At 44.7% G+C, this 24,035-nt stretch overlaps 1 protein-coding gene across 4 annotated transcripts in view; it reads left to right on the top strand.

Moving 5' to 3' along the window:
* The first annotated feature begins 3,750 nt into the window (after positions 1–3,750).
* Positions 3,751–24,035, top strand: part of TTC21B (tetratricopeptide repeat domain 21B) — a 30,119-nt gene continuing 9,834 nt past the window's right edge. For 2 of the 4 annotated variants that reach the window (XM_081923217.1, XM_081923216.1), the window contains exons 1-17: positions 4,247–4,491; positions 6,287–6,416; positions 7,147–7,257; positions 8,593–8,759; positions 9,870–9,992; positions 10,542–10,699; positions 11,211–11,295; positions 13,151–13,249; positions 14,174–14,366; positions 14,640–14,737; positions 16,289–16,489; positions 17,841–17,970; positions 18,970–19,127; positions 20,443–20,667; positions 21,216–21,454; positions 22,490–22,562; positions 23,901–24,011. In XM_081923217.1, the coding sequence (XP_081779343.1) occupies positions 4,471–4,491; positions 6,287–6,416; positions 7,147–7,257; positions 8,593–8,759; positions 9,870–9,992; positions 10,542–10,699; positions 11,211–11,295; positions 13,151–13,249; positions 14,174–14,366; positions 14,640–14,737; positions 16,289–16,489; positions 17,841–17,970; positions 18,970–19,127; positions 20,443–20,667; positions 21,216–21,454; positions 22,490–22,562; positions 23,901–24,011 (2,322 nt within the window). In that variant the 5' untranslated portion in view covers positions 4,247–4,470. Of the gene's footprint in view, positions 3,892–4,245; positions 4,492–6,286; positions 6,417–7,146; positions 7,258–8,592; positions 8,760–9,869; positions 9,993–10,541; positions 10,700–11,210; positions 11,296–13,150; positions 13,250–14,173; positions 14,367–14,639; positions 14,738–16,288; positions 16,490–17,840; positions 17,971–18,969; positions 19,128–20,442; positions 20,668–21,215; positions 21,455–22,489; positions 22,563–23,900; positions 24,012–24,035 lie in introns of those variants that run through there. The other 2 variants (XM_081923219.1, XM_081923218.1) reach the window with 2 other exon arrangements.

Genomic DNA, 24,035 nt, shown 5'->3' with positions numbered 1-24,035 from the left:
TTGTACACTTAGACAAATAAGTACATGCATTCCACCCTTTCGTTTCTAATTTTTTCAAACGCGTGCACGCCGCCTGTTATGTGAGCATCTCAATATCAACAAATCATACAAAATACATAAAATAGTATAGTACAGAATTTAAAAAAAAACCAATTAAAATAATTATAAACAACAGGCAACCATCAAGCGGTTTAAAAATTGTTAAAAGATCTGTAACAGCAAAAGACCAATCGCCACGATGTTGCCAGAATGCGTTCCTCAGCAGATAAAGGTTCCCACCTCATGGTGTAGATGGTTTTCCCCTCCCTCGCAAGCACTTCCCAGAACAAATGGTGTGAAATCCAAGATTCTACCTTTATTTTTCTTATGAAAAGATTTATTAATATTGATGTAAAACTGGATCTTGTAACTTCTTATATCTTGCTTATTTGGGTGGACTGCAGCTGTGAGGGGGAAAAGGAAGCAGAAAAAAAGATAAAGTGGCCATGCTTGAACTCAAAGCATGATCATACTCATACTATCTTGTTTAAAATGTTGTTTTGTTTTAGTTGTTTAAAGCACACAGTGTCTGCATGCAAGTCAGTGGAGCAGTGCCAGATGTGTCTCAGGACGAGGTATGAGATGGAGAGAGATTTTCATTGGGGCCATTATGTAGAAGGATTCAATCCACCCCCCACAGCCTTTCAGCACTCATGGTCATGACTGCCCCTTGCTGCAGTTGTGGGGGGGGCAGAAAGAGAGAGGGGGAAAATATGCATAAATATAAAGGCAATGCTATTTGGAAAGGGAAGCGCTAAAGCAATAGTTGATTCCTGGAAAGGCAACAGAGGGTGTAGGAAAGGGAATGGCTATAGCATGGGTAGGCAAACTAAGGCCCAGGACCCAGATCCAGCTCAATCGCCTTCTCAATCCAGCCCGCGGACTATCTGGGAATCAGTGTGATTTTATATGAGTAGAATGTGTCTTTTTATTTAAAATGCACCTCTGGGTTATTTGTGGGGCCTGCCTGGTGTTTTTACATGTGTGCTTTTATTTAAAATGCATCTCTGGGTAATTTGTGAGGCATAGGAATTTGTGTGTCCCCCCAGAAAATATAGTCTGTCTGAGGGACAGTGGACCGGCCCCCTGCTGAAAAAGTTTGCTGACCCCTGGGCTATACAAGCCATTACTGCCCAGAATAACAACTGAAATGTTTTGTTTATGCAGGTACCATGTATAAAGTGCATGAACAGAGCATGCCTATGCTGAGCACAATAAACATCCAGTATGGATGTTTGATTTCATGGAAGTTACTTAATATATTATATTATAGAATATTGTAATAGACTGGTTGTATTGTCCATATGCTGTTGTCAAATGCACCTCCTAAACTCACCCATAACCATGGTTGGAATACAGAATTGTAGAATCAGAGAGTTCGAAGGAACCTTGAGGATCCAACCCCCTGCTATGCAGGAATATGCAGTTGTTCCTTATGGGGATTGAACCTGCAACCTTGGCGTCATCAGCACCACGCCCCAATCAACTGAGCTACCAGAGGCAAGTACTGTTGTAGCTAGCCACTTAGCAAAGAAACATTATGTTGATATGCTTGAAACACTCGTTTTTTCAGTGTTCGACTAATATTCTCTCCCTTTTACAGAGCAGTGTAAGGATTGTGTGGGTGTTTGTGTATTTGTGCTTGGGTTGAGAGGTGAGGGGTGATCCATTCACTTGGCTTTCTACTGTGTACATTATGTGCAGTGGTCAACACCGAGTGCCTGCCTGAAATGTGAAACAGGTTTTAAATATTAATATAATCTCCAGAGAAGCCGAGCTTCCAGAGCGATCCTAACCATGTCTACTCAGAAGAAATTCATGTTGAAGTCCATGGGGTTAGGATTCCAGCCACAGCCTGTGCCAGTAAAAACAATAACAGAAAGACACCCAAGGTGAGCCTTTTGGTACGTCAAAGACGCAGTGATTTATTGTGACAATCTCTTCAGATGTATACGGTGATCTGCAATTGGCAGGCCAGCAGCTTTTGTGCAGTGGTGGACCTACATTTTGGGGTCCCTGAAGCTTGAACTGTCATGAGGGCCCCTTCGCCACTAGCAACAAGGTCTGGGTAACCGCTGTTCTCTTCCTCCATGGGGTTGTTCCATGACTGATCCCTATACCTTTACAACATCTGTGCTACTGACTCTCAAATGTTGGGATTGTTGGAATATTTACAAAATCATCATCATCATCATGCAGTGGCATAGAGTGGGGGGTGCAGGGGGGCTGGCCGCACCGGGCGCAACATCTGGGGGTTAGGGTTAGGGGGCGCAAATCCACGGGTTAGGGGGCACAAATTACTTGCCTTGCCCCGGGTGCTGACAACCCATGCTACGCCACTGTCATCATGATCATCATCAGTTTGTGTCATGCGGCTCAAATTGGGTCTACTAGACCCAAAATTGTTAAGCAATGTGGACTAAAATCACTTCTGGGGCCCCTCTGGGATTAGGGCCCTCCTGAAGTTTAAGCTTAATTCGTTTCATACTAGATTCGCCCCTGGCTATGTGTGTGATTTGTGTGTGCAAACACATGCAACACACGCACATATACAGTACATTTATCTACATATACGACCATAGAGGACGGGAAAGTTAAGCTACTAGAGTCAAATGGTCGTGATGTACATGGTGTTTCCATGCAAAGCTCAATTATTCACAATATAATCAGACAACTGATAACATCAGAACAGTAGCGCGCTGGTCTTCTGCAGCAAAAAAGAAGACGAGAGAGAGCACGTTTTTAAGGCGCTACAAGACTCTTCGTTATTCACAAAAATGTTGATGATGGGTGATATAAGACAGTCTCGTTCTGCTATGATAACTATATAACTGTGTAACTATTGTTGGAGGAGAGGGGGTTGAACATTGCTGGCTGAAGCTGCTAGAGTTGCTACTTGAGCGCGCAAGCGCCCGCTTTTCGTTGCAGAAAACGGTGGGACTTCTGACGACCCCTTTGCCGTCTCCGGCGTAAGCCAATAGAAACTCACTCCGGCGTCCGCTCCTCTCTATAAAAGCGAACCTCCAGCCAATCAAGTGCCAACACAAGATGTTGACGAGCGAACCTTCCCATCGCCGGCGGCGCTCAAGAGCTTCCCTTCTGATTCGCAGGGAGGAGGAGAAGGAGGAGGAGGAACGCGTAACACCGCATTTCCGGCTCCCGTTGGAATGGAGGAGAAATTCCTGCATGCGGGCTCAGAGCCCAGCGTGCGGGTCTGCAAAACTGGCGCCTGAGACGTGCGCTAAGACAGCCCAACCTGGACGGATACCCCCCCCCCCGCTCCTTCCCTCTAAAAGAGCTGCCAGTTACTCATGTCCTGATCAAAGTATCATGGGCAGCAGCACACAGAAAAAGAGAGGGGACGGTATTATATGGATGAGTACTATCACAAAAGCATTGATTCTGCTACCCCAGGATTTGGTATTCTGTCCTCGTTTTGTTTGGAAAGAGGATCTGATGCTATTTAAACAACAACAACAACCAGCAAATGAAAAGGAGCTTCATTTTCTCTTGTTTTGCTTGCCTTTGGTAATCCTCACAGAACTCTAGCCCAATGGTTGCCATTAATTTGATTTGAACTGATTTTATAATGAATTGATTTTAGAATGCTGTATTATTTTACTGTTGTTAGCCGCTCTGCGCGCAGCTTCGGCTGGTGAGGGCGGGATATAAATATTTTTTATTATTATTGCCTTAAAAACAACCCATAGGTAGATCATGGGCGCGAGGAAGCAGCTTCCACCCCACCCTCCATGGACCACAAAGTTTGGCAGCTTTCGAGAGTGGTTTCCTGCATTTGTAGACCCAGATATACAAGACAAAGTGAAAGGCCGCTGTTTTTACGTGTCCTCGGTGAGAAGCTGGCCTCCCCAGACCCCTTTTTGCCCCTTTCCAAAAACCCGGAACGCCTGAACAGCTTCACGCTCGGTCGGTGGAGCCTCTTCATCTCAGGGTCGTGGGTTCGAGCCCTATGTTGGGCACAGATTCCTGCATTGCAGTGGGTCGGACCAGATGGCCCCTCGGGGTCCCTTCCAACTCTGTAATTCTATGCGAGGCGTGTCTCTCTGTGTGTGTCAATCGAAGCACCTCCCCACCCCCGGACCCACTCTTCCCCCCACCCCCAAGGTAACCCATTGGAGCCCTCTTCCTCCCCAGCGCCACCCTGCGCATCCAGCGCTGCGTCCAGCTCCGAAGATGCGCCCTTCCGTCCACGGGAGCTCGCGCCGTAATAAAAGCATCGCCCTTTTCAAGATGCCCCCGGAGCGAAGGCTAGGGAGGGATGGTTTGGGTTCTTCCCCCCCCCCCTTGCGGCAACGAATAAGTAGGGCGAGAAGGACCCGCCCGGCGAGGCCCAGCCTTCCCTTCCTCAGGCGCCTCCCCTGGACGCTGCTGCAGTCGCGTTAGCAACCAGGGCCGCTGCTTCCGGCAGCCATGGATCCTTCCTTGCTGCAGGTTTGTCAGAGGCGCTTCGGCTCGTCCCTTCCCTCCGATCCGCGAGCGAAATTTCCCCTTCTTTCCTCCCGCGCCCGCGCCCCTCTGCTCTCGGGAAACGCGCCCCTCTCGGCGGCGGCTTCTGCGCTCCTCTTCTCCCCCCGACGTTTTGGAAAGCTCCCAGCTCTCGCGTAACAAAGCAAGCAAGAGATTGGGGGGGGGGGGGGAGGCAGCGAACCTTTCCACCTTCTCCCTCCTTCCCTCCTAGCTTTCTTTTTCTCTCCCTTTGGAAGTAAGACAAAATGAACCGAAACACCCATCACCCAGAATGATGTTGTTGTTGTTTAGTCGTGTCTGGCTCTTCGTGACCCCATGGACCAGAGCACGCCAGGCACTCCCGTCTTCCACTGCCTCCCGCAGTTTGGCCAAACTCATGCTGGTAGCTTCGAGAACAGTATCCAGCCATCTCGTCCTCTGTCGCCCTCTTTTCCTTCTGCCCTCCATCTTTCCCAACATCACTCAGGGTCTTTTCCAGGGAGTCTTCTCTTCTCATGAGGTGGCCAAAGTATTGGAGCCTCAGCTTCAGGATCTGTCCTTCCAGTGAGCACTCAGGGCTGATTTCCTTCAGAATGGATAGGTTTGATCTTCTTGCAGTCCATGGGACTTAGAGTCTCCTCCAGCACCATAATTCAAAAGTATCAATTCTTCGGCAATCAGCCTTCTTTATGGTCCAGCTCTCACTTCCATACATCACTACTGGGAAAACCATAGCTTTAACTATGCAGACCTTTGTTGGCAAGGTGATGTCTCTGCTTTTTAAGATGCTGTCTAGGTTTGTCATTGCTTTTCTCCCAAGAAGCAGGCATCTTTTAACCACAGAATAGAATTATTGAAATGACCCCGACAGCCATCTAGTTCAACCCCCTTTTCAATGCAGGAATCTTTTGCCCATCATGGTACTTGAACCCTTAACTCTCAGATTAAGAGTCTGATGACCGGCTGAGCTACAAATGCCAGTGTTTCTGAGCTGAACATCGGGCATCTGAGCCTCCTTCACATGTCTACACGTGTTTTTAAACGTCAGCACACACGTATTTGGGAGGACTGCTGCATATTATACTTTCTGCAGGAAGCATGGAGAAGGGTGTTTGTGTGTCTTCTCTTGTGAATGTACAAAGTGCTCCTGCCATTGTGTTTAAACATCTGTGTGCCTCCGCACTTGGTAAGCATGAAGGGACAGTGTTTTTATTCCTGCATTGCAGGGGGTTGGACTAGATGACCCTTGGGACCCCTTTCAACTCTACCATTCAGTGTTTCTGTGAAGTAAACAAGCATGAGGGAGCAGCAGCAAACTTAGGCTCTTTTCCCATTACATAGATTACAAAGCAGCAAATTGTGAGTTTGTCACCGTGTGCGTGCTCAAAAGGCAGCTGCAGCCATTCCAATCTCCCCGATGAGTGTATATATGTTACATATGTTTGCCAGTACCAACTTACCACATTGACACTATGCAATTTTAGGCACACACTTGAAACTTCTCAGGAACAGGATTTGGCCCACTCTAAGAAGAGTTCTGCAGGACTGTACAAAGTCACGAGTGGATGCGGCACAATGGGAACATCTGCAGAAAGAGAGAGTTGCATATTTATTTATTTTTATCCCACCATTTAGCAAAATAAATAAAGCTCCTAGAGTAAGCTTGCAAATCACACTAACTTCTCATTTCATCTCAACTGTATGGCGCTGGAACTAACTCAATGGTCTCAGTTTTATTAGTATTTACACCTGTGTGATTGTATCCATCATTTCCTTGCAGACGCTCATTAATTACTATTGCCAAGAAGGCTACTTTCGTCACATTCAGACACTTGCCAGCGAAGGCCTCAAGTTGTTTGGCAATGACCCAATCTTCGTTTTTTACCGCATTTACGGCAGGCTGATGGAAGGTAAGGCTTTTGACTGAATATCTTTTGGAACGTTAAACCCCGCTGATTTTGGCAGGTTTACTCAGCGCCTGACAGAATATGCTGGATACCACCCAATATAAAGATATGCAGGGAGATGCTTTAGTTATATCGATAATTCTGTAGTCGGCAATGAGGACCTCCTGGCAGAGGCATCGCGGCCACTGAATGGGAAGACAAGTGGGTTGATACTATGCAAACACACTTGTAGAACATTCCTTGCCCATGCCTCCCTCCCAGTAAACAGCAGCACCTCCACTGTTGGGAGGTCAGGTAAGCACCCTCCACCACACTGCAGGAATTTTAGAATACTTAATAACTGAGATGTGCAGACTAAGGGGAACGGAAGCCCTGTATAGGGAAGTCTTTCAATGTGCAATGTTTTATTGTGTTTTTATATTTGTTGGAAGTCACCCAGGGTGGCTGGGGCAACCCAGTCAAATGGGCAGGGTACTAATAAGGAAATTATTATTTATAAGGAGGAGCATCTGCTTTGCTTGCAGAAGGTCTGAGGTTCAGTCCCCAGGCATCTCCTAGCAGAGCTGGGAGTGCTGTCTGTCTGAAATCCTGGAGGACCCCTGGCATGTGAGCTAGATGGACCAGTGGTCTGGCTTTTGGTACAAGGCAGCTTCCTGTTTATCTCTGCTTGATGAAGCACATATTCCATGGCACCAGAAAATGCAACTTAACCTTCTTGAATTTGATTCCTTAGGGCACATTCAAGAGGCTCTTCTCGACCTCGAACCTCTTAAAAACAAGCAGGACGTGTCCCTTTGCACAATGATGGCAATGATCTATGCCCATAAAAAGAGACCAAATCCAGGTACAGTTTGAACTATCTCTACAACGAATAAAGCCAACAGTCCTGAATGGGGTAACTGTGCACCTGAAGGACCAGGTGCACATCCTGGGAGTAATTTTGGACTCACAGCTGTCCATGGAGGTGCAGGTCAATTCTGTGTCCAGGGCAGCTGTTTACCAGTTCCATCTGCTACGCAGGCTGAGACCCTACCTGCCCGCAGACTGTCTTGCCAGAGTGGTGCATGCTCTGGTTATCTCCCGCTTGGACTACTGCAATGCGCTCTATGTGGGGCTACCTTTGAAGGTGACCCAGAAACTACAACTAATCCAAAATGCGGCAGCTAGACTGGTGACTGGGAGCGGCCTCCGAGAGCACATAACACTGGCCCTGAAAGACCTACGTTGGCTCCCAGTACGTTTCCGGGCACAATTCAAAGTGTTGGTGCTGACCTTTAAAGCCCTAAACGGCCTCGGCCCAGTATACCTGAAGGAGCGTCTCCACCCCCATTGTTCTGCCCAGACACTGAGGTCCAGTGCCGAGGGCCTTCTGGCGGTTCCCTCACTGAGAGAATGAAGTTACAGGGAACCAGGCTGAGGGCCTTCTCGGTAGTAGCACCCGCCCTGTGGAATGCCCTCCCATCAGATATCAAAGAAATGAAACAACTACCAGACTTTTAGAAGACATCTGAAAGCAGCCCTGTTTAGGGAACCTTTTAACATTTGATGAATCATTGTATTTTCATATTCTGCTGGAAGCTGCCCAGAGTGGCTGGGGAAACCCAGCCAGATGGCAGGGTATTAAAAGTATATTATTATTATTATTATTATTATTATTATTATTATTATTATTATTATTTGAGTTGTTCACATTTCATTTGCTGTCCTGTTTAATGTGAAAGCACGTGGGGCCTTCAATAAAATGTTGCGGCGTAATCTGACCTAGCCGAAATGCACCTGCTCAGAGTGCCTCTTCCAGAAAGTCATTGCAAACCTCCCCCCCCTTCATTCCCTGCCTCCCAATTTAAAATTGCTTGAGGCCCGCAATCCTGCACACACATGCTTAGGGAAAAGTGCTGCTGATTTCAGGGGGATGCTCCTCTGGGAAAGGGCAACTGAATTTGAACCAGAAATACCTTAGCTAGAGGATTCATCCATTTCAAGTTTAACAGCAGGAGGATCCAAAGTGGCCTTCCTAATATTTTTACTGTTAAACCATGGCGGTAGGGAGTTTGCCCCTGTTGAATGACGTCTTGCCATATATCTGTAGCATGTACCGAAGACAGTAGGCCAAATCAGGCCCTTTCCACACACCCACTGTTATGGTTTAAATAACCACCGCTTTACTGATTTTAATCAGATCGAGAAGCCATTGTGGAGCTGGATGCCAAGCTGAAGGAGCAACGCAAAGTAGCAGGGCAGCAGGCATTGTATTTTGCAGGCTTGTTCTTGTGGCATATTGGGCGCCACGAGAAAGCCCGCGAATACGTTGACAGAATGATCAAGATCTCGAATGGCAGCACAGAGGTAAGCCGCTTCCCATAGTCACACTTGGTATCTCTGCTTGCTATAGAACGAGACTTGCTAGCCCTCAGCTATGTTGAGTCATCCTGTAGATCATAGCCTGTTATTACTGCTTCATTTAACGCTCAAGGAATATTTTGGCGGAATCAGTACTGTTAAAAACTAGCCTGATGGTTTCTCTTTAGTTAGCTGTTAAGCGTGTCTGGTTCATTAGCCGAAATGAGTCACTAGCCAATAGCGTTGTTTGAGGCAGCTAAGCCATCTAATGGGTCTGAATCACAGATGTTCCCAATGCTTGGGGTTTTCTTTGAGCTGCTGACACAGAAGCGCCATGTGCTGTGCATAAACGTGGGTGTTTTCCCGTCAAGTTTAAATTGCAAAAATCGTGAATTTTGTTTTGAATGCTTTCTCACCAGCCAGTTGCATACTAACGGCATGAAGCATTAGGAGAATGATTGGAGTCGAACAGATTATATGACGGCCTTAGACTCTGGAGTGTTTTAAGGCTTCTTGGCTCACAAATATTTTTCTCTAACCCTCTCTTCAACATTAGAACATCTCAGCCAAGGCAAGAGGCTTCATCCTTCACACAGTATAAAGACGTTACCTTGGAACTGGCAGAAGCAGAGTTTTAAATGATTCTGCAGTTAGCGTTTTCCGTTTCTCTTAGTATGGATGTGAAGTAGCAGCATTGTAACAGAGGCTGTACTATGGCCACTCCAAAAGATGCAAATTTGAACATATAAGAGAGTTCCTTGTGTTTCCTTGTGTTTCCATTATTGGTGCTTCGCAGGGATCTTGGGTGTGCAGACATTTGGATTTTCAGGATCTTGGCTGGCCACATTTCCTGAGTTCCCCCTTTTAACATTTTATCTGGTGCAGTTCAATATGGTATACCTAGTGTTTTGAACAGTACATTTGGAATTGCTGTTTTGGGTTTGGAAGGTTGTTGTTGAGACTCTAGATGGCTTTCCCAGTCACGAGTCCCAGTTGGTAAAACAGAAAGGGATCTCTTTCATGCCAACTTTGTGAGGATGGATGTTCTAAAAACCATTTTTTCCTGAAAGCTTTCTTTAAGAATCCCGCATCTTAACATTTTGCTTTTCTTTGCAGGGATTGATTTTGAAAGGGTGGCTTGATGTCACCTCTGGAAAAGAAGCAAGTATTAAAAAAGCTGTGAAATACTTTGACGAAGGGCTGCAAAATGGAAACGATACCTTTGGCCTGATGGGTAAAGTAAGTCCGTTATTAAAATAGAAGCTTTTAATCCTTGCCTGTTAATATAACCAAGATTGTGGCGCGTGCCAATGGATCTCACACAGATTGCTTTACACCTAGTCTGGGTTGCTCAATGTGAGTATCGGAATAAATGGTCGGAGTTAGTCCCAGGCATGGGATGGGAATGCAGGTCTGAAAATTTTAGGAAACTGCTCAGTATCTCTTGTCATTTCATTATTTTGAATGGTACAGGTAATGTGGTGTTCTCTGCATTACATATAAGATCAGGGCCCATCCATGGTTGCATAGAATCAGTCCCCAACTGTTTTTTGGAAACTACAACTCCCATCATCCCTAGCTAGCAGGACTAGTGGTCAGGGATGATGGGGATTGTAGTCCCAAAAAAGCTGGAGACCCACATTTGGGAAACATGTGTAAAGAGTTTCTGAAGTAGACTTTGAGACTAGAATAATGTTGCTTAGGGAGGGAGTGGTACGTTCCGTAAAACTTCTTTCCTTTCTGCTTGGAAATGTAGAGGGTTAAGGGATTTCCTTCGTGTTTCATTAGGCACAATATTTTGAAATGCGCCAGAATTACTCAGGAGCTTTGGAGATGGTGAATCAAATAATAGCCCACGCGCCACAATTCCTTCCTTCTTTTATAAAGAAAATGAAGCTGCAGCTGGCTCTGCAAGAATGGGAACAGGCAACCGAGACTGCACAGAGGTGGGTTGCTATTGTTTTGGGAAGGAGGCAGGAGGTCTCCAGTATCCTGTCATAGGCCTGGTGCCACCTTCCCCAAACCCTGGAAGCTTCTGTCCAGCTTAGGGATGGAGGCACAATGCTCTCTCTCTCTCACACACACCCACCCACCCACCCACCCACCAATCACCCCACAAGCTGGTGCCTCTGGCGCTGTTCCCCTACGAAAATTTCCACCACACGCCACTGGTGGCAAGCAGTGCTTTCTTACCTTCTCACTTACCGGTACCTTCTCTGCTTCTGCAGTGGATTGTTGAAGGTCTTGGAAGCTGGGGTTCAATTATAGTATGAGTTTTTGCTTGAGAGCAGAATGGATTGATGGGGCCTCTTGGACACTTAAGTGTTCTCTGTTTCACTGAATGCTAATAACTTGCCCAGGGAACTCCTTGTTCATATGAGCGTTGGCCCTCTGTTACGTGAAAACATATAATCAGTCGTGTTGTGAAGATACAGCTCCTGTCTCATTTTGTTCTAGGTTGCTGCAGAAAGATGCTCTTAATTTGGACGCTTTAAAAATGGAGGCCATTCATTATTTGTGTAGGGAAGGAAATATACCTGAGGTCAGTACGTAATTTAACATCCAGGTTTGCTTTAAGTTACTAATTATTTAAATATACATATCCTGAACAAATGTCATTGTTGGCATTTCTTCGCTGTCAAATAGTATCTGTTAATTGGGAAAATAATAGCTACTAACAGTGCAATTCTATACATGTCTACTCAGATGTAGAACTCTGTTGGGATGCATCTTTAAAATCTTATATTCCAAACATAGGAAATTTCCGAAATATGTGGTAACTTTAACTATATTTTAAAGGCTGTAGTAAACTTTCTATTAATTAACACTGTGGCCCTTGGTAAGTACATTATAAGAACATGCTTTTGAATTAAAAACAAATCAAGCTTTTGTGGTACGTACAACTATCTTGAGCATAAGGAACCAAGTAAACTTATTAGGATTTTGTTCTTGAGCAGTAGACCAGACATGCCAAGGTTGGGGATGCTGTGGCCATCCAAATGTTGCTTGACTCCAACTCCCATCATGCCTGACCATTGGCCACGCTGGCTAGGAATGATGGGAGTAGGAGTCCCAACACCATCTGAAGGGATACAGGTTCCCCATCCTTATTTTTAACCATACCACAAACTGAAGCTTAGGGAAGTTTCAGAAACGAATGTGATTTTTCTGTGTGGCAAGAGGGAATAAGGGTGCTATGCCTCAAGAACCACATGCTGAAAATCCTTTGGAAACTAGTTGGATGGTTCGTGGCTCTTTGGTCTATGAGGAGGCATTTCCCCCACTCCCAGTTTGCATTTTTTGGCTTTATTTTCCGGGGTGGAATGAAACCAAAGAGAAAGAGAGCTATAATAGTATATTCAGTGGAGTCTTGGAAAGGTCAGATTCTAAAACCACACAAGGAACGCTTAAAAGACGACTCCCATTCTAGAAAAGTCAATGGAGATTGTAGCAATAATACATTTTGACTGTTGAGTCTGGCTTTTTATAGCTTCAAGACAGTAAACAGTTTGTTTGTTTTTTGCAAACGAGAGATGGATAATTGCTAAATAAAAATAAAAATTAAATGTACTTTGCTTAACTTGAGGAAAATATATATCTTTAAAAATCTGTTTGCAGGGCAGCTTTTCCAGTACATTATTCTCTGGAAAGTTGTAGCCATGTATTAGTTGTATGTGGTTGATTCAGAGAAGGATTCCTTTTGATTGTGGTAATTGGAATGCAGCCATCCAAAGCTTAGCCTATGCTGCCCAATTAAGACATGTTTACTAGACCGGACACAAAATATTCTTTTCTCCTGATGGTAAACATTTGATTTCACAAAGGACTTCTGCAAGGCTCTAGTCTAAACTCACGTATAAACTACAGTGGTACCTTGGGTTAAGAACTCAATTCGTTCTGGAGGTGCGTTTTTAACCTGAAACTGTTCTTAACCTGAAGCACCACTTTAGCTGATGGAGCCTCCTGCTGCTGCTGCGCCACCACGGTGCGATTTCTGTTCTCATCCTGAAGCAAAGTGCTTAACCCGAGGTATTTTCTGGGTTAGCGGAGTCTGTAACCTGAAGCGTCTGTAACCCGAGGGACCACCGTACCATGAAAGATGGAGTGTGTGTGCCTCATTTAGCTCTTAGGCATTTATTTAAGAGTATGTTTTCTTCTCTTGCCATTAAGTGGAATGCCATTAAGTATGCATTTGTATATTACAGTACTCAGGTTAGCATACATTGCACTGCTGCAATGCTTTCGGAGTGGGTTTGTGTAAAATGTGGCTGTTGGCATGAGAACACATTGCAGCTCCATATAAAATAATTTTATGGGGCTCAGCTGTTCAAAATCCACATATTTCCCTCCTCATTTTATCCCAATACCAAGACCGGTGTTCATTTGCCCTTCCTCAGGCTTCCTCAAAGTTGGAAGATTTGATTAGTGCGTTGGATAAGTTGGAACCACATAACCCCCAGCTCTTCTGCAAAACGGCGTTGGTGTTCAGCAGAACCGTAAGTGGGCATTCATTTTGAAAAGTCCCATCGAAGACATTGATTGTGATCCTTCCGCTGTGAGCTGGTAATTTTCCCTTCATTAAAATGGGAAGCCCCTGTATATGTTGGGTTTGGATCGGTACCTATCAGGCCTAAATAATCCCGTACACAGATGTGTCTGAATCTTTTTAGTAGGCTCTTGGCTTGTTTAGCTGTGCACCAAAGTGCTCTAAGAGATGCACAGCTGTTTCTGTTTCAGAATGGAAGGTTAAGCGTTCACTCGGAATCTTTCTTTATAGTATGAAGTGCATTTTGATTGTGATGGGAAATGAGCATTGGTTAATCTGTTGGTTGTTCCTCCCCACTCCAAAGGCCCCTTGTTTGTTGTGGTGGCTTCTCCCCCCCCCCCCACCCGCCGCAAGGACTTTGTCTGTGGCGGCTGTCTTCTTGTGACAAATGGATTGCTTGACTCATTCACCCTGAGCAAAAAATAAATAAAATTGAGCCGAGTGGTGGCATATAAGTGGAGGTTGTGCTCATGGCAAATTCACGAGCTGATGTGTTTTGCCCTGAGCTGGGAGCTGTCAGGGGTTAGAGAGGGAGGAAAGTAGCTGCCATAAGTTGTGTAATCATGTGCATTGGCCGCTTTTCTGAATTCAGTGGTGCACTGCAGCATGAGCAGCGCTGAGGAACTGGGTTTTTACTGTGTGCATTCAATTGCAGTTAGCAATGCAAGGGGACGTTCTTCAGGTGATTATGTAAGTTGTGATCATACCGGTGTTTCATGCCACCCAAACAAATCGTCGCCCTTTCATACAAATGTTTGCAAATTTTTATTTTGACATTTAGCGACTGTTTCTAAAGCTTTAAAAAAGAAAATAGTGAAGTGGAGGATTTTAAATCTGCTAAAGTGTTCATGTTGGAAACTGTTCTTGATTATAGTGTGGCCGCAACCCACTGATCCTTCAGCAGACTCAGACTTTGGTGGAACGAGCTTTCAGCTTAGACCCCCACAATGCAGACATCGCTACAGAGCTTGGCTACCAGATGATTTTGCAGGGGAAAACGAAGGAGGCCTTAAAATGGTACAAGACTGCCATGGCTCTCGACGAAACAAGCGTTCCCGCACTAACTGGTATGGCTTAAAAACAGATTTGAGTTTTCAAGAGTATGCAAAGCTGATTCCTCTCCCCCCCCCCAAAAAAATAATAATTTTATCAGTGCAAGTAATCTGGGTGATTGACTTTTTTAGTGTGATTTGCATTCTTGTCAGCCTTTTGCCTCTCCTTGTTTTTGAGCCTCTCTTACGTTCCTATAGACTTTGAAGCCTGGTTTAATGAAAAAGGAATTCTAAACACCGAAGGCTCTATGCAGAGCAGAGCTGAAATGGGATGACTTTGCATTACAGGAATTATCCGGAGCCAGCTAATGGAAGGGAAACTAGACGATGTAGAGCAGCAGTTGGAGTTCCTGAACGAAATCCAACAGTCTATCGGGAAATCAGCAGTAAGAGAACGATCCTTTCCAAAAGTGCTTTGATTCTAACCTCACTGAGGAGGCTAGAATATTTATGTGGGCAGATAATTCTTGATAGAGGGCTCCGGTCTTCCTTTTCTGCTCCTTGCAACATCCAGTTCTTGGGTTTCAAAGCAGGGAATCCATATGTGTGCAGACGAGGTAATACATTTTAGAAGCATTTTTACTCCCAGAGTGGCTAACAAAGATCCGTAATAAGACAGTCCCTGCCCTCAGGTTTACAATCTAGAAAATGTGAATGACACAAAAGGGGTGGGATGAGCAAACTCTGGCACTATTTCTTAGTTACAGAGCTCTTAGATGGAGAGTTAAAAGAGAGGAGCCAACATTGCTTCAGTTACCCTGCTTCCCATCTCTCTCAGCTGCAGCCTGATTGAATGGCTACTGCTAGGTGACATTTGAGGAAGGAAGGAGCCTGATAGAACTGGCAGTCGTAAGCCGTCTACAGTTTCCCTCAAACTCTGTGCAAAAGTAATTTCTAACCTGTTTCCCCTTCATGTTGCTTTGACCTCTGTTGCTTACCCAGATGATGATGATGACAATAAAAAAATTTAATACACATTTTTATTGGTTTTTAAGCAAATACAATAACCATTAAACACAACAGTATTGAATGGTGTTTGTTTTCACCATTATATCCGCAATGAAAGTCCAAACCCTTTCTCCAAATCCTGCCTTTGCCCGGCTATCTTTGGACATAGACCTAAACTCCACCCTGCACCACAGAGAACTAGTAGGCTTCTTACTGACTGCAGCACGATGAGCGATAGCTCAGCAATGGAAGAACCAGACTGAAATACCCCTGAGCCTATGGGAAAATCATATCTGGGATATAATACTTTTTTTTTTAATGTCCTTGATACCAAAGCCTTCGTGCGACTTACATAATGGCTGCATTGAGGGAAGGAAAAGATAAATGGAAGACCACTCCCTTCCAAAAACAAAGGATGTCTTCCCGACTGTCACGGATTGGGGAGGCAATCTGTCACATACTGGCAAGTTCAAATTGCTTTTGTGCAAGAAACTTCCCTGCCCCAGACCTGGTGACAGTTGACACCTCCTCCTTCTCCTTCTCGCAAATGAATCTTAATGAATGCTCAGTAAATAACCAATGTCATCTAGCCTCCCTGCAAACTGTACTAAGAAATCAGCTCAAGAAACATGTTGTTTGGAAGTGACCAAAGACTGTGCTCATAGAGCACAGTCTGCTAACCTGCTGTCTTAATTTAGAGGTCTTAATTTATGGGGGGGGGGGGAATGATACAATTAATTGCTAAGCAACACAGGCAGTTTCTGGAACAAAACTACAAGCCTGTTAATTCACAAGAGTTCACCGAGTGAAGAATGTCCAGTGGATTTTTATTATTATTAAGAACTAGATACGTGCCAGGAAATGTGCTGCAAATCAGGGCATCTGGGTGCCAGAGGGCAATTTCTAGTTACCAGTGTTGACCAGTGCTAGGTGAATCATGACAGATTTAATTATAGATTTTCCCATGTAATTTTCTATTTGTTTTGTAGGAATTATCTTACTTGCGTGGAGTGTTGGCTATGAAGAAAAACAAAAGACAAGAGGAAGTTATTACTTTATTGAACGATGTGCTTGATACTCATTTTTCCTCATTGCAAGGCTTACCTCTTGGTGTAGAATATTTCGAAAAATTAAACCCTGACTTTTTGATAGAGATTATTAAGGAGTATCTTAGCTTTTGCCCAACGCAGGTAAGTAGCTAGGATTTTTGTCCTCCTAAAACAACAACCATTTATTATTATACTTTGTGCTCAAAAGAAGGTTTCAGGTTGAAGCAAAGACAATTAGGACGAATCGCCAAGATTCTGAGCAGTGTCCATTATAAGGACTGAGTAATAGTTAATAGCAGAGTAACTGCTAAAGTATTTTTGTTTTCCTTGTAAATAGGTCCAGAACATTGTCATGACAGAAATTAGGTGCGCTACATTGTGTCATTTATGGATGCGGCAAATATGAGAAAGATTCCTGTTGATCCTGGTCATCTGCTTAAAGAGCTGATTGTTTTGTTTTTAAATATGGGATGGGAAACATATAATAATAATAAAAATAGTAATAATGTTATTATTTATACCCCTCCCATCAGAACGGGTTGCCCCAACCACTCTGGACGCTTCCAGTACATATAAAACCATAATTAAGCATCAAACATTAAAAACCTCCCAATACAGGGCTGCCATCAGATGTCTTCTAAAAGTCAAATAGTTGTTTATTTCTTTGACATCTGATGGGAAGGCATTCCACAGGGCGGCCGTTACTACTGAGAAGGCCCTTTACCTGGGCGCATTTAACTTCATTCTCGCTTTGAGGGAACTGCCAGAAGGCCCTCGGAGCTGGACCTCGGTCTCCGAGCTGAACGACAGGAGAGGAGACACTCCTTTAGGTAGCCCTACAGATGTTTGTTGTGCCCCACTCCCATCACCCGTGACCACTGACCGTGCTGGCTGAGGTTGGTGGAAGTCAGAATCCAATAACATCTGGAAGGACACAGGTTTGCCACATGTTTTAAGGACTCTTCTTGAGCTTGAGTGAGGGCAGCAAAGTAGGTTTGGGGCTTTGCTGTGAGAAGACTTTGAAATATTAGTAGAATCCTACCCCTAACTGTATCTGTACTAGTTGGGTTCCTCCCTCCCTCCCCCTCCAAGTTTGTTCTTCTTGGAAGAGAAAATTGAAGATTTCTTCTGGTAGGAGTTTACGTCCACGTTCAGAACCAACTCTCATTATGCCTTTCTGCCCTCTTGTTGGCCTGCAAGAGCTTGCAGGCCTTCCCTCTGAGTCAGGCCAGCATGCCAAAGGCAGAGTGCTGTGTGGATTAATACAGTTGTCTCAGCACACAGCCTGTGTGGCAGTAAGTCAGCATTGCCTCAGAAAGCACAGGTGCTTCGTTCTGGAGAAGATCTAGAAAACTGCCTGTTGAAAATACACTCCGAATTTTTATCTCAGCTCAGATAGACATTTCATTGGGATTTTTTTTTCTCTTTAAAGAAAAAAAACCCTTCCGCTTTCTCGATGTAATCTATCAAAGTACTGTTTGTTTATCTCAAGCCTGCAGCTCGAGGACAACCTCCTTCCCCGCTTCTCAAGCCTTGTGCATCCGTCCTTGAAACTGTGGTTAAAACTGTTCCTGGTCTCCTGCAAGCCGCCTATTTAGTTGCAAAGGTGAAGTATTTGGCAGGTAAATCTCTCAAGTTTGAGCCAATGCAAATATTACGTCAGTAGCTGTCAGGGAACTGCCATCGGAGCTAGAGGCGGAGGGAAGGCTCCAGAGGGATGCCGGAGAGGGTCCCAGTAGGGAGAGAGGCAGCCCATCTGCTGGGGAAGGAAATCAGCGTAACACCAGTGGAGAAGGGGGGCAGATGGGGGAATCGGAGAGGAGGCTCCAGGACTCTTCACTGGAGACCAGCGGGGAGAGCACGGGTCCTCCGCTGCCCACACCCTCCCTGCTCAGAAGACTTCCGCGCAGGGAGAGTAGGAGGAGACTTGGCGTCAAAGAACTTCTTTGCTGGAAGAAGTTCAAGAAACGTCCACTGACAGATTCTGTCAGCGACTGAGACAGCCACGAAGTGAAGGGCTGTCCAGACAGAAAGGGTTCAACCAGGTAACCTAGCCAGGAGTGGCGGCAACTTACGCACGAGCAACCCCTCGAACCACTACAATAGCTATTGCAAGAGAGAAAAAAAGCTGCAGTGTGGAGTGCTCTCTGTTAAGGATTACACACTCCACCCCACAATATCAGTTAGTATGCTTGGTCTGCATTGGGGTGTTTTGGTGTTCCCACCCCATCCTTAAACAGTTCCTTAGCCTGTTGCTACCTCCCTCATATTGTGCTATTTAGACTATGTAAAGCAGTGGCACCCGCACCTTGAACCTTGTAAATAGAAGAAATTGTTGAAGCATGTTTTGTAATTTGAAACTGTACTATGTGATTCATAAAGCACTGTAATAGCCGAGAGGTAACTTGCAGCTGGTGACTGGTGTGCTCTCTTTCTTACAGCAGGTGATTTCATTGTTGGAATATTTTTTTTAAATGTAACCGTTTAATAAATAGTGCTGGGACGGAAGGAGGTATAATCCGTGGATACGAACCTGTCTTGCAAATGCAATCCTAAGGCAGCTTGTCAGCATATTGAATTTGTTTCTCCCCTTCATTGTTTTGTTTGCTTAATCTGATTAGGTAACACTGAAGCATCCCAGAGCATCTTGCAGCACTGCATAGAACAGAATCCATCACACGCAGATGCCCATCTCCTTATGGCTCAAGTGCATTTGTTGCAAAACAACTTCAAACTCTGTTCTCAGTCTCTGGAACTCTGCCTAAGCTATAACTTTGAGGTACACTTGATTGGAAAATCTAGCCCAGCATACTGAAGCTCTTTATTTTACTTCCATGCTTGATTGGCATTTTTATTTGCTGCCAGTATTATTATTGCTTTTTTTTTGCCCACGGATAAATTGTCAGGACATCAATAACGGTCACATAACAAGGAAACATATGCATTTCGCTATTTAACAAAGAGCTCTTAGTTGAAATCGGCAGTATCAAAAGTCAGCACAGGGTTTCAGGCTTAGGAGTTGACTCTGCTTCGTGGTTTTTTTTCTGCCTGCAGTACGACAGAAACTCTACTGTGGTTGCAGCCCCAAAGCCCTGGCAGTATAAATTTGCTAGGCTTTTCCCTTTTATCTTCATATTCTTGCAAGCCATGTGAATTAGCTTTAGACCCTTTTTGGAAACGTTGGGTTTAAGTGAATCAGGAAACTACTGCTAACTGGCTTACTAGTTTGTCTGCTTGTTTTGTGCAAAGGGAGAAACAGGGAGTGCATAGGCGCATTCATCTTAAGACGAGATGTCACCATGTGAATGCAGTCAGAGGTCATCAATCCTCTGGCTGGCGATAGGGCAGAAGTTAATAGGAAAGATAAATAAATGATTTATAAAAGGTAAAGGACCCCTGGATAGTTAAGTCCAGTCAAAGGCGGCCATGGGGTTATGGTGCTCATCTCACTTTCAGGGCAAGGGAGCTGGTGTTTGTCCACAGACCATCACATGGCCAGCATGACTAAACCGCTTCTTGCACGGAAACGCTGTTTACCTTCCTGCCACAGCGGTAGCTATTTATTCGCATTGGCGGGGTTTTGAACTGCTACGTTGGCAGGAGCTGCAACAGAGCAACAGGAGCTCACCACCATCTTTAATGCGATTTAGTATGTAGTTCCCGGTTGTGATCTCAGTGCACACAAAAATAGCAATCTTGCTGAAAGCTAAGCATGTTTTCATCGGATCAGTGTCTCTAGGATCTCCTCGTATCCTCAGCTCCCTGAAGGAAAGGTGGGATATAAGTAAAAGAAGGGTTTAAAAAAAATGCAATAAAGTAAAAAATAGGATTGTGAGATATTTTGAATGTTATGGGCCGCTCTTGAGCAAATGTAGCTAGCATCAACCTGAGTAGGATGTAGCAGGAGAGAGTCACTCCTGTTGTCCTTTACTAAAGCTTAGTAATTCTAGGTTACTTTTGCAAATCTCTTAAAACAATGTACATAATTATCCCACTAATAGAAGTATGATTTAACATACTAGATGGTTAGGTTTTTTCTTTTCTTCTTGGAAGACTGTACGGGACATAGATGCTGATTATGTATTCTTCATTAGATCAGAGAGCATCCTGTGTACCACTTAATAAAAGCTCGAGCCCAAATAAAGATGGGGGAAATAGCAGAAGCTGTTAAAACCCTGCAGATGGCAATGAACTTGCCTGGAATGAGAGCAGCCGCACCTTCCTCAAAATCAAAAACAAAGAGGATTGAAATCGACGGGAGCGATCGTGTGTCCGTCTATCTGGAACTAGTAGATGCTCATCGGTTGAATGGCGAACAGGTATGACGAGATTCTGTTTCATATGTAAAACTGGTACATATCCTTTGGATGTGGTCTGCAAATTTTGGATACCTGTTAGCAGAAGTACAATTTTTAGAGAGTGCTTGCGATCACCCTGCTGGCAGTGGCAGATGATGGGTTGCATCCATTTGTGGAAGAAGAGGGGCTTATGGTTTTGCAGATTTCCTCTGTACCTCTATACATGCTGCTTCCCACACCTATTCTGGAGGGTTCCCCATCTCTTTGGAGCTTGCTCACTGCCACTCTCCTTTCCTGCAAGGGAAGTACTTTTTTAGGGTACCGACTTAATTCACACAAGGCAATGGTGAGGTCCAGTAAGTCTAGTGGTGCTCTGTGTAAACCATTGTGTGCCACTGGGGTGCGAGTGGAGAACGCTGCCACAATGGCTGCCTTCCCAGCGCACAGGAGTTCCTGGGCAAATGCCTTGATGTGGAATGGTCTCTGTGAAAGTACAAAGTTTGAAAGCCACAGTTTTTGCAGGGGCAATTTAGGCACAGATTTAACAAGAACAATGGTCTCTTTTGAAGCACGAAGCCATTAAAGTCCTCCAAGATGCTATCAACGAATTTTCTGGCACCCCAGAAGAGCTGAGAGTTATGATTGCTAATGCAGACCTAGCCCTTGCGCAAGGCGACGTGGAAGCGGCTTTGACGATGCTCAGGAATATAACCCCAGAGCAGACTTACTTTGTTCAAGTCAAAGAGAAAATGGCAGAGATCTATCTGGAGCACAGGAAGGACAGGAAGCTATACGCAAGCTGTTACAGGTAAGAGCTTAGCTTGCCAAAATAATAATAATACTATGTACCAGGTTCATTTGGTGCCTGTTTCTTCCTGAAGAAATAAACCACTTCACTGAAAAGTACTGTGCATAGATGTACACTGATGTTCCAAAAAGCCATTCATTTTGAAATATTCTTTAAAACAAAAATACACGTCGGGAAAACAGCTCTGAGTCACTGCAGCATTGATCAGAAACATACACCTGTATGCCTGCAGTTTTGCTCTCTTTACAGCAGAGGTGGGCAGCCTGTGCCCTTCTCTATGTATGTTTGGACTACAACTCCCATCATCTGTGGCACTGAGGCTGATGGGAGTTGGAGCTCAAAAGCATCCCAAGGGCCACAGGTTCCCCATCCCTGCTCTACTGTTGAAGCTATCACAGGGCAACTGTGTTTCAGCCTGTAACCCCCTGCAACAAGGATGTGTCCATTTGCTTTTGGAATGGTATGGTTTTGCTTCTTTGGAAAAGGTTGTCAATAAAATATTGTGCCTTTTTAGTACTTACGGTGCCTAGGGAAGGTATTCAGAGCCCACAGACATCTGCTTCTTCCAACCAAAGTGTGTCCCCTTCTACCCCTTGCCTCAATTTTTTTAAAGTCTTACAGTAAGTATGCTAGACTCAATTTTCCAGATGTTATGATTATCCCAGTTGTTCTCTTGGAGTCCTTTGTTTGAATGAAGATGCTCTTCTGAATCATTCTTTAGTTAGCTACGTGTTCCATGATACAACTGTTACAGCACTGGTATCAACAAGAAAGCACATCAGATAACAGATTTCGGTGTCTTCCTTAAAACTTAAGATTTCCAGGTTAACAGCTCGTCTTAATTTGCTTTCTCTGGAACACCTCCTCTGTCCTTGTTAAATCGAAACATCTGAAGACAAAGGAAGCAAACATTTGCCACCAGTCTATTAAACAAAAAAAGGGGGGGAATACCTGGCCATTGAAAGTTGGCTTACTGCACTAGTAGCAAACAGATTCAACTATTGACATGATTTATTTTCTTTCTTCTTATTTCAGAGACCTGGTGGAGAAACTTCCAAGTTCTCACACCTTTCTTCTCCTTGGTGATGCATATATGAATATCCAGGAGGTATAAGCATTTGTAGCTTTAGGGGTTATGGTTAGAAGGTTTCAGTTCGAGAAGGAGCACCTCTGTTGTGAAAAGTACTGGCTTACACAAGCCCAGACCCCAGCCTTGTAGACATGTTGTTGTTGTCATGAGAGACAATGGAGTGCCCCATCTGGAGGTGAGGTCAAACTGCTGTGTTAGCAGCACTGAAGTGACTTCCCCTGGGCAGTGTGTATGGAGGTCCTGGGCTGCCCAGACGGCAAGACCCTCCTCTCAGCCTCGCTGATGTGGTCCAAAGAAAAGCAGAACAATACTTTGGCACCAGCTTGCCAGAAGGAGGCGAACAAGGCACCATCCAACAGTCTTAGGGACTCCATTTTGGATTTGTGTAGGGTTTATTCCTTAGCCTTTCTTCTCCTGAAGATGTCTTGCAAGGCACTGGGTACGGATTTTTCCTCTGGGTTTACTCCCGAAGCCTTTCTTACCTGCATGGCTGTGGTGGTTTAGGATCAAAGTTTTCCTTCTCCTCAATGGGCTACCTTTCCAAGTTGGCAAGCCCCATCTGCCCCTCACTTCCCTATAGAGCAGGCATAGGCAAACTCGGCCCTCCAGATGTTTTGGGACTACAGCTCCCATCATCCCTGACCACTGGTCCTGTTAGCTAAGGATGACGGGAGTTGTAGTCCCAAAACATCTGGAGGGCCGAGTTTGCCTATGCCTGCTGTAGTGCATGTGTAGAAACTGCCTTCTTGACCATTGGACCCATACTTGATCTCATCTGTTCAATCTGTTGGAGCCTGTCTTTGTATGCAGGGGAAGCCCCTAACTCACTGAGGGTTTGAAACCCATTGGCTACTCTCACCTGGTTTAGTTGGCCAGCTGAAACCGCTTCCTGGAGTGTGGCTGCTGTCGCATGCTGACATTGGTAGACATATGTAACCAGGAATTGCATGCAGTTGACAAAACCAAGCAAGTTACTAGAAGGAAGCCCCTCTCCTCAGTGTCTATCACAGAAATACAGTTTTTTTGTCTGTTAACTTCCTCTTTGCAGGATAGTAACTTTCATGGGTTTATTTACAAGGCTGCCTGCCCCCCAGGAGGGAAAAATGGAAAGAGAATGTACCAAATGGGATCACCATGAGGCTCTTCAGAGTTTTGTTTCCCCACTTGGCTCTGTGCCCTTGCCTTATCCCAAGACTCCCCACTGGAATCTTGTTTTCTGATTAATATTATTTGGTTTTGTTTTATCTCTTTTGATATACTAGATATAGATATATAGATATAGATAACTGGGCCTTGCAATCACTCATGCTTGGGCTTCTCATGACCTTACTGTTTTTCTATTTTTCTTTACCCTAGCCTGAAGAAGCCATCGTGGTATATGAACAGGCCTTGAAGTTGAATCTAAAGGATGGAGCATTGGCTCGCAAAATTGGGAATGCCTTGGTCAAGACTCATAAGTATACAAAGGTATGTGATTACTGGCTTGCATGC

Source organism: Podarcis melisellensis (genome assembly GCF_964234715.1).
Source record: "Podarcis melisellensis genome assembly, chromosome: 1".
NCBI lineage: Eukaryota > Metazoa > Chordata > Lepidosauria > Squamata > Lacertidae > Podarcis > Podarcis melisellensis.
Note: the sequence above shows the minus strand (reverse complement) of the source record. Positions and strands in the feature narration are given on the sequence as shown.